The 16,981-nt window shown below is 41.7% G+C and overlaps 1 protein-coding gene across 1 annotated transcript in view; it reads left to right on the top strand.

Moving 5' to 3' along the window:
- Positions 1–16,981, top strand: part of plxnb1b (plexin b1b) — a 366,021-nt gene that overhangs the window by 247,382 nt on the left and 101,658 nt on the right. Inside the window, 1 exon segment of the mRNA XM_034167329.1 lies at positions 4,206–4,314. Coding sequence (XP_034023220.1) covers positions 4,206–4,314 — 109 coding nt within the window.

Raw genomic sequence — 16,981 nt, forward strand, 5'->3', positions numbered from 1 at the left:
TATGGTTTGGTGTATAAATAAAATAAATACTGATAGAATAACTACATTAATGTCAATTCTGTCATTTGTGCAAAGTTAGATATAACATATCTTTTAATGTTGAATAATGCACTAATTCTGAAGTTTTGTAACAAACACAGACAGATGGCATTCTGGGTAAAATGTGCCTCTGCTCACACTGATTGGTTGATTCATTCTATGTAACCAACACGTTAATGTGACGTGTGTCGTGTGCTGGTGTTTACAGATAAATGTGCTTTTGTAAAACATTCCATTTTTTATTTGTTAAAAAAAAGTCATTTTCAAAAAAAAAAAAAAAGCCAAGTTGTAATTAGGAACCGTCTGATATAACGTTGTCAAAATAAATAGAACACTGCCATGGATTGCTGGTGCCAGTGCGGTAGTTTTGGCCCTTTTTCAGATGATTTTTCATTCATGCGATTAATTTTTTGGATCACACCGAGTTTCAGGTTAATCGCACATTCTGCATCGTTTAGTATACATGGAGTAACGAGCTGCGTTTAGCATTTCTCGACCACCTCTTGCACTGTGCCTGTGCAAACACCGCAGACCTGTCTTGTAATTTTTGTTTTGTTTTTAACTTGGATGTCTCCCATCGAGAGTTTTTGTAAATTAGTTTGAAAAAAGCTTCTGTTTATATTTTGCTTCTGGAAACACAAGTCCAACGTGTAGTTTTTGAATGTACAATGTGTGTGAGAACATAAATCGTGCGCTCTGAACTTTTACAACCATGCGGTTCTATGGTACAGTTTGAGGTGGAACCGAGTACAGTGATTGAAAATATCATAGTGTCTGCCCAGCTTCAGTCTGAATACTGCCATGAACACTACTGGCCAGTAGATGGCAGTGGAGACCTTGAAAACTTGCAAACACAAAATTCCAGATAATCTGTGTTGCTACTTGCTACATTTAAGATGCATGGAATTTAATAAAAGCAAACACATAACACGTCTATAAACCCAGAGAATATATTCACAAGAGTTTTAGGCACTAGAGTTTAATGCTGTGGTTCTGATCAGAGTGTCTCAAATACGTTCTCCTGTCATGAACGTACTGAGATTACCCTATCACCCATAATGCATCTGGACACAGCATGCCCATACTAAAACCTTAAAAATTAGCATATTGCTTTAAAACTAAAACATATATCTGATATTTTCACGTTATAAAACTTCAGAAGTGACGTTAATTTAAATAACTTGTCCGAAATAGTTTGGTTAAAATTTGAACCATAAGTTAAAAATGTATGCCTCTGGATGACTTGGGTGATATTGGCCGTGTATCAGTATGGGGTTAAAAGAAATTAGTTTTTTGTTGTTGTTGTTGTTTTTGTGGCTAGTTCTCCTTTGCCTATAGAGGATAGAGCGGTTTCTTCTAGAAGCAGCTCTCCTCTGTTTGCAGAGGGTAGAACTACACATTTGTTCAGCTTTGTTTACCACGTTAACGGTCTAAAATTACACTATGTAACATTTTTATTTTTGTTTGTTCCTGGGTACACAGTGTGTTTTCCTAACCTGTTATGCCTTAAATAAATAGAAAATAGCTGTTAGTCCACAGAAACTTTGCTTCTGTGATCAGGACAATGATATTTGAAATTTGTCTGTTTTCAAGAATATTCTCGATTCGCCTTCACTACTACTGAGCAGTCTTCTAGAATATTCTTTAACTGCTAGAACTGTCCAGAATTTTCTAGAAGTTTCCAGAATTATCTAGAAATTTCAAGAAACTTTTAGAACTTTCTAGAACGTAAAAAAAAAATAAAATCAAAGTTTGTGCTGAATGTAGTGATTTTTCCATAGACTTTAGACATAAGCAGTTGAAATACCACTTAGAAGCCAGGAACAAAAATTGTTACATAGTGTTATTGGACAAAAATTTATCGGAAGATAATTAGTCCGATAATGGTTTTCAAAGTTATCTGAGAAGATAATCCGATAATGAAAACTTTATCTTCGATAATTATCGGTTATCGGATTATCGGAACTGTGCCCACCACTGGCCTCTAGTGAGTCACGACCAACCTGTCATTTGAGCCCCGTCCAGCTTCGAATGGCTTGTCACCGCATTTGATCCACGTCAAGCCACATGTGATCCATGGGCAGAGTTTTAGTTTTTTTATTTATTTTTTCAGTCTTGTCTGATACAACTAGAAAAGGATTTTCATCAACAGAACATGTGAAATTTCAGCCACAGTTTGCCAGAAGGCACACTGAATAGAATGTGTCACCACAGAGCTACAACTCACCTTGCAACTGTTGTACTTAGCATCCAAGCTACCTCCATTGTGCAACATACCACAGGCATACTGGTTGTAAATATTGCTCATGGTTGCCTTGGGGGGAACGCTCACCCCGTACCATGGCTTCAGCTTCTTGGCTTTATTGACAATTGTCCTTGTGTGTGGTTGTCAATGACAACAAGTAAGTTCCAGGCCCAGTGTCACCAACCGAAAGGTCCCTCCCTAAAAATTGGTACCCCCCACTGCGTGTGCATCATTTTGGAGTGTCAGCATCATTATTTATAAGCGTCAGCTGCGACCCACTGATTATCACCTCGTTTCTGCTTAAAACTGCATTCCAGTCATCATCTATCTCAGTGGCAGATATCTGAAGCTTTTGTACAACAATCATTTCCACATAAATTCAGCATTATTTCATAATAAAAGACGGGGAACCGATCAGAGTGCAGCAGCATGGCAGACGTCTGACGTGCTGCTGCGCCTACATCATTTCGGTGCGTCAATAGCAAAATGAGGCGATCATCGCCTCGTTTCTGCTTAAAACAGCCTTGTTTCGGCTTCAAACTGACTTTAGAATGATTTAAGACATTTATGCAGTTCATTTTCATATGTGGAAGCATTTCGGGTTTGACCTCTGAAGGTCACAACAGGTCATTGACCTCTAACAATATTAAATATTGACTGTGAAGTTAAATTGTATCACAAAACAACACAAATTTTGTTGAATCAAGAACCCTGTTACGAACATATTCACTGGATCTTGTGGGGAAAGTGTGAAGCCCTATCACAATGAAACAGCATGCCTTGGTTGATTTAATAAATAAATTTAAATAAATAAATAAATAACAAAAATAAATGTCACTTCAGGAAAATGGCTGCTCCCCTTTGAGATAAATCACACCACGTAGTCAGTCAATAATTATTTTAAATCATTAGCAGCATAGTGTAATTTACCTTAATGACAACCTCATTTCAAGAAATTAAGCAATAAGTAGCCTCTTTGAAAGTAAATTTGTAAATGTTTTTAATTGTTCTTAAAAAGCATAATTGAGATTGATAAATTGCAGTGCAAACCACTGAGCCTTTGTGTACTTTTGTTTTGTTTCTGGGTTATTAACCTATGTTACATCTTAAAAATAGATTTTTTTTCTCTCTCTCTGGTTGTGTACACTGTGTGCAAATCAAAGTCTGGTTTGCATGCAGTGTTTACAGCACAAATATTGTATTTAACATTTATTTTATTGTAACTGCAACTTTAAGCGATAAATGTGGTTAAAGCTGATTTAATCTGTAGACCAGGTGAACTGTTTTGCTACACACACAGGATAATTCAGGATATACCAGGGTTTTGTGTGTTTTAATGGCATGAAGTGTTGCTGTACAGTTTTCTGTCATGCACCCTTTAAGACCACGTTTTGTCTTCACAGCTGCACGTCAGCACCGTCTTTACCCGTGTTTGCATTTCTGATAACCTTTACAGTTGGCTACTAGGTGCAGTGCTGCCTACAGCACCACATAGTGCAGCAGAGAAGAAGACAAGCGTTTTCAACCTGTTAGCATAACATTATACTTGTTTTGCTGAAACTAATCTGCGTTATTTAATGTTTAATGCAATCAAACTCCTCAATTTTATTACTCGTGATTTTCCCTGCATTGGCCCAGAGCAGCGCTGACGTGCAGCAGCGCAGCTCTGACTGCTGTGTTGATGTTTGCACATGGATCTTTTTAGGGGCTCTGAGTTTTGACTGTTCGGGCTTCTTCTTTGTTGCCTTCTCTCGCGAGCTTTGAGGAGCATCATGCTTGGGTACAAATTCAACCTGAAGTTTTTCTTTTGACTTGTAGAGGAAAGGCCAGCCACATGTGTTCAGGCACCTCCGTGGGATGTGACCAGGTACTATTTTTGACTATCCATACCATGTTTCTCTCTTTCTGTTCTTCTTCTCAGATTTTGTCAGAGTCACATTGTCTCTTCGTTTTGGCGGCATTATCGTCACAGCGAGGGACTTCACCTTTTACGACTGCACAGCTGTGAAGCAGCTTTCTGGCAGCATGCCGTGAGTTACACCCAATTATTTATGTCTGCTGTCCTGTTTGGTGCAACTTCACACTTTGCTATCAAGCCTGATTCTGTTTTAAAGACTGGTCTTAATGCGCCTCCTTCCTTTGCCACTTGAACATATTTGTGCTTCCTCATGTTTTTTTTCTTTCGTATTTTAAAGTGGGGTTAGGGGCATTTAACTTGAGCTGAAAGGACCCATGTGCCCAGTATATCAAATACATTTCCTTATTTATCAACAGTTTCTTTTATATACTTCATTATTTTAATTTAATAGATATAAAAATATACTTTAAGTGGGTGGAATGGTGGCCTTATGGTTAGCACTGTTGTCTCACAGCAACAAGGTCCCGGGATCGCTTCCCACCTGTTCCTTTCTGTGTGGAGTTTGCATGTTATCCCCATGTTTGCATGGGTTTCCTTCAGGTACTCTGCCCCCCCAACCACCAACACCACTTCCAGTGACATGCAGGTTAGGGGAATTGGAAACTTTAAATTGAAAATAGTGGGTTCATCTGTCTATATGTGGCTCTGTGATAGACTGCCCTCTTTTCACAAGGCGTACCCAGTCTTTCACTCTATGACTGCTGGGATAGGCTGCAGCCCCCTCCCATGACCCTTAAATGGAGTAAGTGGATGAAGGTGATTTTAAGTATTTTTGTTTGGGGGGAATATTGGCTAGATTAGAGTGGATTTATTCGTGGGGATTGTGCTAGTTTTTAACCGAGGCCAAAATATGGTCATCGGGTATCGCAAAGGCTTTGCATTCGTCTGTCAGTCTGTCTGTGCTCAGCGTAAGTCCGGTCCTGTTACTGCCAGGGTTTTCAAATTCACAGGGAACATTCTTTGGACATAAACCTTTGAAAAATCCAAAGATGGTTAACCTTCACCTATTTTAAGAGGTCAAAAGCTCAGATTCTGTTTCCTGTTTTTATGCTCATATGGCCGAGGGTATTTTAGCATTGCGTTATATATTTTTTTAATGAGCCATAATCATCAGTGTCTGCATGGACAATATTGTTCCTGTATATGTTCCTTTTCTATGATGATCTTCTTGCCTTTGTCTCCAAACTCTGATAAGGAACTGAGACTCAATTAAATTAAACTATTGACCTTTCTTGCCACTGGAGGCAGATTGGCAGCAATTGAATTACTGTGTGGTCAAAGATACTTGTATGTCTTTGTCTCTACACCAGGCTGTAGTCCTTTCCAGTTTCCTGCTGCTACATAATAAGCAAGTCCATCTTCAGACAAAAACACATTAGCAGCGTCCACTGCACCAAAAGACCAGTATACATTGTTTTAATCTTGGTGCATGTCAGTGACAGACGACTGTCTTATTCCTAGTTGTGGGTGTTCTTGAGCATCAGTTCGTCTGATACGGTTGGAGTGGGTTGTCTTGTAATGGACCTATACTACAATTTAAATACATCTTTTTACTGGGAATATTATAAGGTTGTGTCACACCAACAACATCACAAATGGTTTTTTGTGCACAGTTTGATTTATTTATCGATTGCCTATACCTGCTTATCTTGTTAGGAGTTGCTATAAAATGGTCTTTCCAGTATACTCACTGGGAATATCTCACACACTGCATCACAGACACGACTCAACATCAAATAGTACAGATAAAAGGAAAAATAGAAATGTCAAGGAGTCTTCGTCAGGATTTATGCTCATACGCAAGGAAATCTAATTTAGGTTTCAAATCAAATTATTCCACTTTGACATTCAGAAGTGACCATGTTAGATTTATGTGTTTGGACAGTTTAATCACTTAGGGAGATGATGACCTTCACTGTCCTTTTTGACAGTCTAGGTGTGGACACACTAGGCTAGTTGATGAGGATGGTATCTGCTGTGTTTGACGATGGTTCTTCATTCTGCTGCTGCTTGTGTGATCCTTCTGTCTCTTCTTATTTGTCAAAAACACTCTGCGCAGAGAATATCTTCTGCAGAGTGTAAAGCCTACTGAGAGAAACTTCTAAAACGTTAGTCAAACTGAATAACCTAAACTAAATAAGAGTGTCACAGAGTTGTGCTACATAGTCCATGGGACAAGCAGGTTTTCGGCACCACTTAAGGGGCAGAAACGACACTTAGAATCCAGCCTCAGTGTATCATGGCTTACACAAAAATGTACTACAGCCATCCCAGGGTGGTAGCTGTAGCCAGGTAGGGGTCAGTGAAGAATTACACAGAAGTCAAACTTTAAAAATGCTCCAATCATGTTGAAAACTATATCACATTGCTTGTCTGATCATAACGATTCCAAAAAGGTATAGTTTGGACTATCTGTGACAGGATGTTCTGGAGTTATGGGGTAAAAACAGCAAAAATGGTGACAAAGGTCAAGTTCAGTTTGTAGAGGGGTCAAAATTTAAAGTTGCTCCAATATCAGTAAAAAATAATGCAAATAGTTATTTGGATTAATAGGGTTCTAATAAGGAATAGTTTGCACCATCTGTCATGCTTAGTTTTCATGTTACAGGGTAACATATGTCACATGTTGGAATCCAATGGATGTTGACCTTGTTTGACCTTTACTTCGGAGACCAAACATTCAACATAGTCAAAACTATTCAATTTATTAATCATTTTATTTCAACCAATAATTTGCATCATTTTTACTGAAATTAGCGCAACTTTAACTTTTGACCCCTGTACAAACTGAAACTGACCTTTGTCCCCATTTTTGCCATTTTTACCCCGTAACTCCAGAACATTCCGTCATAGACAGTCCAAACTATACCTTTTTGGAATCGTTATGATCAGACAAGTAATGTGATATATGACTGGAGTATTTTTAAAGTTTGACCTCTGTGTAATTCTTCATTGACCCCTACCTGGGTACAGCTACCACCCTGGGATGGTTATCATACATTTTTGTGTAGGCCACAATACACTGAGGCTTTATTCTAAGTGTCGTTTCTTCCCTTTAAGTGGTACCGATTAGGTCAAAATTGATGACTGGCTCATGGACTAACTGCACCTTTTATGTTATAGATGCCATGTTGACTTCTGCTGGTGACTCCACTTCCCAGTAGTTCTATAAATGCTTTTGGAAGTCTGTCTGTTCAAGGTTCAAGGTTCAAAAGGTTTATTGTCATATGTACAGTAAGAAACGTATTTCCCTGTGCAATGAAATTCTCTTCTTTGCTGCTCTCACCGGGTGTCTATAATAATAGTCAAAATAGGCATTAAAAAAAAAAGCATTAAAAGCATTAAACATTAAAAAGTAAAGTAACAATAAAGGTGCAGTTACAGTATGAAGTGAAATGAAATAATGTGCAAATAGCAAGATGCAAGTATTAACAGTTAACAGTAAAGTAACAGTAAGGTGCAGTAACAGTGTGAAGTGACCCCAGGGGGTCTGCTCAGTCCTTAGCAGCATTCAGCAGTCTGATGGCAGTGGGGTAGAAAGAGTTTTTGAAGCGGGTGGTTTTGCATTTCACACTCCTGAACCTCCGTCCTGAAGGCAGCAGTGTGAACAGTCCGTATTGGGGATGTGTAGGGTTTTTATGATGGCGGCAGCTCTATTGTGGACTCTCCGATGGTAGATGCTCTGCAGAGATGGTAGTGGCGTCCTCGTGATCTTTGATGCGGTCTTCACTACTTTCTGCAGGCGTTTGCGGTCATTCACCGTTGAGCTGCCATACCACGCAGTAATCGAGGTGGTGAGAATGGACTCAATGATGCAGCTGTAGAAGTTGCTGAGAATCTTGGGTGACATGCCAAATTTCCTCAGCCTCCTCAGGAAGTACAGCTGCTGAGCCTTCTTTACCACCTGTGTGGTGTTAAGTGTCCAAGTGAGGTCACTACTGATGTGGACCCCCAGATATTTAAAGCTGCTCACTCTCTCCACCTTGCGGCCTTGGATAGACAGTGGCTGATGAGGTTCCCTCTCCCTCCTCATGTCCACTATCATTTCCTTGGTTTTATCTGTGTTCAGGGTGAGGTTGTTGACTCCACACCATGTCACCAGGCCTTCCACCTCCCTCCTGTAAGCTGCTTCGTCTCCGCCGGTGATGCGTCCAATCACAGCAGTGTCGTCAGCAAACTTTATGATGGTGTTGTCGGGGTGAGAGGCGGCACAGTCGTAGGTGAAGAGGGTGTAGAGAATAGGGCTGAGGACGCAGCCCTGCGGGGTACCGATGTTGGTGGTGATGCTGGCTGAGGTCTTATTCCCAATCTTGACAGACTGTGGTCTGCCAGTCAGAAAGTCCAGAAGCCAGTCACAGAGGGTGGGGTGGAGTCCAAGGGCAGACAATTTGTAGGTGAGTTTGTGAGGGATGACCGTGTTGAAAGCAGAGCTGTAGTCAATGAAAAGTACTCTGATGTAAGAGTCTTTATTTTCCAGGTGGGAGAGGGAGGCGTGCAGGGCGGCGGCAATGGCATCCGAAGTTGACCTGTTGTGCCTGTAAGCGTACTGCAGGGGGTCTGTGATGTCCGGTATGCAGCCCTGAATGTATGACAGTACCACTCTCTCGAAACACTTCATAATGATTGGAGTGAGTGCCACTGGCCTATAGTCATTCAGGCAAGATGGGGGGTTCTTCTTGGGGAGGGGGATGATGGTGGTGGTCTTGTAGCAGGTGGGAACAGTGCATTGACTGAGGGAAAGGTTGAAGATGGAGGTAAGAACGTCAGTCAGCTCGTTGGCACACGCTCTGAGGGCACGACCAGGTATGTTATCCGGGCCAACAGCTTTCCGGAGCCGAATACTCCTCAGTGCTCTGTGTACCTGGGCTGGTGTGTCTGTCTGACATGATCAACCAGAACTTTGAAGAAGTGTTACTATATTCTGTCATCTTCAGGTCGCACTCTCAGTACCAGGACTTCCAGCATTAGAGAAGGGAGAGTTCTACTGTTACTTTCAGGACAGCCACAGTCCTGCTACTGTCACAGAAACTGGGGTCAGCTGCCATTCGCCCGACACCAGCCAGGTGCCCATGGTGCCTCCCGGAAAAGGTGAGTGGATTTTAACCGCCAGGCCTAGAGCATGTTTTTTCCATCTCCTGATCTTAATTTGGCAGCCATATTGCACAGGTGTCAACAGAGGTTGTTTGATATTTGCTGTCTATGGTACTTTATAAGCAGTTTGTCATTAATCAAAACCATGTCGCTGTTTTCATTAAATGTGCTGATTTTGAATGTCTTCATTGCATCTTGTCATTGCAGTTCATAATTCTGTGAAGGGCCAAAATGGCCAATCTTGCAATTTCCATCACTTTCAGTACATTTTCCAAGAAGCTTCACATTCATAAGAGAACAAAAGCAAGTTTAAGCTCCCCTTCACACACAGTGCGAAGTTTGGACGAAAATGGCGAAACAGAGCGAAACAGTTCAAAATTAGTGCACGAAACATTGCGCCGACGGGCAGGCGTGCACGAACCTGGTGCGAGAGTTCATGCACAAGCTGGTGTCCGTCGAGCAGGAACAGTGCCAGGTGCACCACATGGGCGCCGCTTATGTGGAAGAAAAGAAAACCAGCTGGTACGTGTGGAACCACATCGCGCCGCTTATGTGGAAGAAATAATAAAATAAAAACCATCCATTACTTGTGGGACCACATTGTGCCATTTATGTGGAATAATAAAAAAGAAAAAACACCACCCGGGACGCGAACTCGTGCCTTTCAAAACCTCTGATTCCCAGCCAGAGACTTTACCACTGAGTTATGGAGCTGTTGTTTGAAAGCTGCGGGAATCTGCCTCATATCAGGAAGGACATGGAAGTATTACAAAAAAATTAAAATCCCACACCATACGAGGTCTGTTAGAAAAGTATCCTACCTTTTTATTTTTTTCAAAAACCATATGGATTTGAATCACGTGTGATTGCATCAGCCAAGCTTGAACCTTAGTGTGCATGCGTGAGTTTTTCACGCCTGTCGGTTGCGTCATTCGCCTGTGAGCAGGCTTTGTGTGAGCACTGGTCCACCCCTCTCATCGTTTTTTTTATTGCGAATAAATGTTGCTTTGCGCCATGCGGCTCCACCGCGACGCGCGGAACTCCTCCGCACGTCTGTCTGTGTGCCGAAAAAGTGCTGATGTTCACGTCTTTTCACAATTCCTGTGCTAGTCAGACGACATACCGGATCAAGACAGCGTCCAGTTTAGAAATGAACGTCATATTCCACTGTTACAGGAGTTTTGTCATGGAAAGAGGAGCGGAATTCCACGTGTCGCAGTGGAGCCGCATGGCGCGCAAAGCAACGCCATGATGAAGCCTCACAGGACATGTTGGGGCATGTCCAGCTCATGCTCAATTTCTCGGATAATCACACGACTGAAAAGCAACCGACAGCCGTCTGAAATCCATCTGAAAGCCGTCTTGTGAGACCAACACAGTGAGGTGGTTTTGTGCCGCATCATGAACGGCTCCATGGCGCGTCCCTCCGCTTTTCTTTCCATGAAAAAAACTCCTGTAACAGTGGACTGTGCCAAAAAAGTGCTGATATCCACGCCTTCTGCCTTTTTGTGAAAGTCAGACGACGTCCCGGATCAACAAAGACTTCACGTTGGAAATGATCTGGTTGTTTCAGTGGGGTTTGAGCCTGTCGATTGGTGCTCGGAGCGCTGCGCGCTCTCAGCAGTTGTGGGCAGTCTTTAAACCGTCTGGATCACTCCTTAATCTGTGTAATCCCCATAAAATCGTCCCTGAAAGCCATATTAATTTTCCGAACGGTGTCCACCTGGAGGTCTCACAGTTTCTGGAAAAGAAATTGATGCAGCAAAGCTCCAAATCGTTCAGACATGTATTCGCAATAAAAAAACGACTAGAGGGGTGGACCAGTGCTCACACAAAGCCTGCTCACAAGCGAATGACGCAACCCACAGGCGTGAAAAAAACTCACGCATGTGCACGAAGGTTCAAGCTTGGCTGATGCAATCACACGTGATTCAAATCCATATGGTTTTTGAAAAAAATAAAAAGGTCGGATACTTTTCTAACAGACCTCGTATAAGAACATGCATTTATCAAGTGAGCAATACAAATATGATCTGTCTGTTCCTCTGGTTCATGGTCATAGACATACAGTCATGAAATGACATGAATGAGAAGCAGCGTGCTCTGATGTCCACATCTACTGGTCAGGTGCATCCAGTCGGCTGCACGCGTGTTCTGCCTGACACGCGAGTCTTGTGGATGGCGCGTCACAGCACAGACACCGCGTCATGTGGAACAGAGCTCACTTGGGTGATGTGACGCTCAGATCACCCACTGCGTGTTCTGGTCTGACGGTCCGTTTCAACCTGGGGGCTGTCATTGTCCACTCCGTGCGCGTGCTTGCTTGCTGCAGCTTGTTGCCACAACGGCGATATATGTTTTTATTTATGTCCACGTAAATAATCGAAATCAATCAGACACACGTGCCTCACAGTGGACAGTTGGTTGCCCATGTCTGTCCAAACACAGTAGGTGTTGCGTAGTTGGAATGTCCAGAATGACAGATCACCACATCTGCTTCTGTCGGAAGCCACACTTCCCGTGAGTGGAACGCAGACACCCACATGTCAGTGTGTGTGTTTCAGACTCGTGGGGAACTTAGACAAATTTCACAGCAGTACGACAGTGATTGTCTGCAGTCTCTTGTCGTGTCAAGAGTGTGACTGGCCACACATTTTCTAAGTGCAATGCGAGCGGTGTTAGTTGTTCGTGCATGTCACACCTGGAATTTGGCCGGTGCCGTGAGAGGGTGTGATGGGTTCGCCGAGTGTACACTTCATCTTTCAGGGGCTTGTGTGCACAGATAGTTGTAGCAACAGGTGTACGAGGCGTTGGAGAGCAGAGACACCATTACACAGTTTGCACACGATTCCTGCGTCATGCGCACTAAGTGTGCACTTTGTCCAAACTTCGCACTATGTGTGAAGGGGCCCTAAAGCAAGTCCTACAAATTTTGCCGTTTGGTGATTTCTGAGACGAAATCATTTTTATCAGTTAGGTGATTTTGAGTTTGTCAATGCTTCTTTTTTAACTTTCAAAAATACTGTCCTGCCTGCTATAGTAAATATTTATATTATGTCATTAAAAAAATAAATTGAGTTAAAATAAGGTGAGGACCAAACATGCTTACCACCTTTTGATATGAGATGCAGAGCAACTACCCCTTTTACAGCTGGGTGTACTGGAACAAGCAGTTGTCTCATCCAATGATGCAGACTGGGAATGGGGCAGCCCAGTCTCATTTGAACACTGGTCTACATATTAGTCATCTAACTCATGATTCCACTGACCTGCTCTACATTTGGGATTATGACCAATACTTTGTGAACCACTAAGCTTGCGTGGATGTCTTTTTCCACCATGTTGAAGTGTTAAATTGTTGTTGAATTCAACTCCAAGTGATAAATGGAACCAGCTAATAATGACACAACACCATCCCCAACAAGCTGCAATTGTCAGAGCGGGCAGAGGCCCGGCACCCATAGCGGCTGGACCCACAAACCAGACTCCCAGACTAGGCTTTGGTGAAAGAGAAATCATGGTCTTTATTCCAGGCCTTGGTTCGGTACACATGTGGTCAGTTTGCAAAGCAGAAGTACCAACAGGATTAGGCTGAGACGCAGTCAAAAATGAGCAGGGTTCAGAGGCATGAGCAAACACAGACTTCTGGGATGAGGCAAGAGACATGGTCGAGGAATACAGAGCCGGATTTGGAACACGGCAAGACAAAACTCAGGACTGTGGAAGGCACTGGAAATTGTACAAAGACAACAATCTGGCTGTGAGACTGAGGGCTTAAATTACAGGTGGTGTAAACAAGGTGCATGTACAGACTGATTAGGAACAAGGTGCATGTGTGGAGGGAAGAATCTAGAAATGGGGTGTGGCTAGTGGACCAAGATAGAGTACTGTGCAAATAGTTGAGGGAGGACTGATGAAAGAGACAAAGATGCGTGAGCAGGTGCGAGAGCGTGCGTGAATCAAAACACAAAGCAGACAGAAACAAGGGGAAAGACAAAGACATGAGGCAGATGCAGTGATGTGAAGTGAGAACATGATCAGATATGAGTGAGGGATAAAGACAAAATGGCAGGTGCAGGACGTGGAGTGAAACAGAGGTCTATGAACAGAACAAAAGAATGTCAGAGGAAAGAGAAAATAAACCCAAGGACAAAATGAGACTGGAACTGACTAAGAAAACAAAGTGGCTAAACAAACTATAATAAAACAGACTCGGTTGATTAACACAACCCAACATTAAAGCACAGCAGGTAATGTAACAAATGAGAAGAACAAAATAACAAGTGATAAACAATGCAAACACAAACTGGCTGAACAAAACAAGACGGAACTGGACAATGGCTAGAGTATGAAAAGTAACAAAGAAACGAAATGACAAAGCAAAATAGAACAAATAAACACATGATAAATAATTAATAAAACAGAGCTGGGGCAAGATGGTGGGTAAAGGAGGAAAAATAGGATCAAAAATAGAATCAAGTAGGCAATTCACAAAAAGCTGAATTTAGCGGCCATTTCTTTTTTGTTAAGGTTGTAGGATGTGATTATTATTTGTAATTGTTTTTTTGTCACACCAAGGGTTGAAAAATGAGCCCAATTCCACTTGTTGTTGATGCATGTTCACTGGGTGCAAAAGTGTAAGTGTTTCGGATTGAAACTACGAATGATGCTTAGTGAGGAAAATAAGTATTTGAACACCCTGCGATTTTGCAAGTTCCCCCACTTAGAATGCATGGAGGGGTCTGAAATTTTCATCTTAGGTGCATGTCCACTGTGAGAGGCAATCAAAAAAAAAAAAAATCCGGAAATCATAATGTATGATTTTTTTTTTTTTTTTTTTTTTTTATATAATTTATTGTATGTTTACTGCAGCAAATAACTATTTCAAACACCTGTGAAAATCAGTGTTAATATTTGGTACAGTAGCCTTTGTTTGCAATTACAGAGGTCAAACATTTCCTGTAATTTTTCACCAGGTTTGCACACACTGCAGCAGGGATTTTGGTCCACTCCTCCATACAGATCTTCTCCATATCTTTCAGGTTTGGAGTTTCAGCTCCCTCCAAAGATTTTTCTATTGAGTTCAGGTTGTGGAGACTGGCAAGGCCACTCCAGGACCTTGAAATGCTTCCTACGAAGCCCCCTCCTAGTTGCCCTGGCTGTGTGTTTGGGGTCATTGTCATGCTGGAAGACTCAGCTATGACCCATCTTCAATGCTCTTACTGTGGGAAGGAAGTTGTTTGCCATAATCTCGCTCCTCCCTTCCTCCTGCCTTCCTCCTCCCTTCAATACGATGCATTCGTCCTGTCCCCTTTGCCAGAAGAGCACCCCCAGAGTATGATGTTTCCACCTCCATGCTTCACAGTTGGGATGGTTTTCTTGGGGTTGTTCTCATCCTCTAAAAATGGTAAGTGGAGTTGATTCCAAAAAGCTCTATTCTGGTCTCATCTGACCACATGACCTTCTCCCATGCCTCCTCTGGATCATCCAGATGGTCACTGGTGAACTTCAAACGGGCCTGGACATGTGCTGGCTTGAGCAGGCTGGCTTGCTGCCCTGCAGGATTTTAAACCATGACATCATGTGTTACTAATGTAATCTTTGTGACTATGGTCCCAGCTCTCTTCAGGTCATTGACCAGGTCCTCCTGTGTAGTTCTGAGCTTTCTCAGAATCATCCTTACCCCACAAAGTGAGATCTTGCATGGAATCCTTGACCGAGGGAGATTGACAGTCATCTTGTGTTTCTTCCACTTTCTAATAAATAATCATAACAGTTGTTGTCTTCTACCAAGCTGCTTGCCTGTTGTCCTGTAGTCCATCCCAGCCTTGTGCAGGTCTACAGTTTTGTCCCTGGTGTCCTTAGACAGCTCTTTGGTCTTGGCTATGGTGGACAGGTTGGAGTGTGATTGATTGAGTGTGGGAACAAGTGTCTTTTATACAGGTAAGAAGTTCAAACAGGTGCAGTTAATACAGGTAAAGAGTGCAGAATAAGAGGGCTTCTTAAAGAAAAATTAACAGGTCTGTGAGAGCCAGAATTCTTGCTGGTTGGTAGGTGTTCAAATACTTATTTCCAGCAGTAACATACAAATAAATTATTAAAAAATCATACATTGTGATTTCCAGATTTTTTTTTTTTTTTTTTTAGATTATGTCTGTCACAGTGGACATGCACCTAAGATGAAAATTTCAGACCCCGCCATGATTTCTAAGTGGGAGAACTTGCAAAATCGCAGGGTGTTCAAATACTTATTTTCCTCACTGTATGTTGTGTTGCTTTGCACGAAGATAGGGCTCTTCATCTACAATTGGGGAATTTTTCCTGTGCTAAAATTCATGTTTGTGCATGTGTGATTCTGCATAGTGTTTTCATGTCCCCGTGTACTACTAAGATGCAGAATTCAACCCTTGCTTTCATGAATCTATGTTAAGCCAATCCATTTATTCTAAACCACCAAACATTTATTCTAAATTTTCACAGCAGTGAGAGAAACAGACACCCACTAATCTTTTTCATGTAGTTACTGCACTTTGAAGAAAATGTCCTTTGGTTTGGTTGATGGCTGTTTAGCATGCCGTGAGTGGCCTGTTAGTTCTGCGTGGTAACAGTACAAACCACTGTTTGTAAAGGAAAATGAAAGCTTCTATAGAGGTCACAGTCATCCATACATAAACAGGATTTGTGTGTCTGCTTGCTTCTTGCACACTCTCCTGCGTTCTAGCTGCATTCCTTAAACTCAGTGCTTGTTGTCATTCTCATGGTGGAGGGCTCAAGGAGAAGCAGCCAGGGAGGTATTACTGAGATTTGGACACATCCCTTATGTATTTAGGGATCTAGAAAGGGCTTACCTATTTCTGTAACTGTCGCTTAGGAGTGTAAATAAGATTTTTGCTCATTTTAAAATAACAGTACTTCTGAATTCTCCTGAGAAAACCTGTGGCCGAAAGCTGCAGTTGAGCTTTAAATCTGAGTCTGTCTCTATAGTACAGTGCTTCTCAATTATTTTCCATTGCGCCCCCCCGGAAGAAAACATTTCGTGCCCCCATCCCACTCTCCGCCGTGACTATAAATAGTATCATTTGTCCATAAAATTGTTATAAGTACACCTCTGCATAACATTGTACCCTTATTAACATTAAATAAAACAAAAAAGAGCGAACTTTAGATTAACTTACAGCAAAGAATAACTTCATTAACATTGTTTTTCAGTCTCTAACAGAAAAAAATTTGCATCACTTTGCTTGAAATTAAAAAAAAATTCATCCTTAAACTATAAACATTTTTTGACCATCTGCCATTTGATACTGAAAAACAAAATTAAATAAATCAGTAAATAATAATAAATTCAAATTGATCAGAACACTTATTCAGAGCACAATATATAAAACACTTTAACAGACAAAACAAAAATGAATAAAACAATTCGTGCAGATTTTTTTGTGATTTTTATTTATTTTTTTTTTTTGTATTAGTTTTTATTTTTGCAGGACTTGCGTCATCCAGTGTGACAGAGACCATGTCTACTGCTGCCCAGCTCCTCTGCGAAGGTGCTATGATGCTCGCTGGTTTACTGAAGCAGAATTCACAAAGCGGGATGATTGCTGGCAATATTCGGCATGTTTTCGCTGAAAAAAACTCAAGCGGCTTATCTGTGTGATTGGGGTGTAATGTCTTTAAGTGACGCCTTA

The sequence above is a fragment of the Thalassophryne amazonica genome, chromosome 3 (assembly GCF_902500255.1).
Source record: "Thalassophryne amazonica chromosome 3, fThaAma1.1, whole genome shotgun sequence".
In the NCBI taxonomy this organism is placed as follows: domain Eukaryota; kingdom Metazoa; phylum Chordata; class Actinopteri; order Batrachoidiformes; family Batrachoididae; genus Thalassophryne; species Thalassophryne amazonica.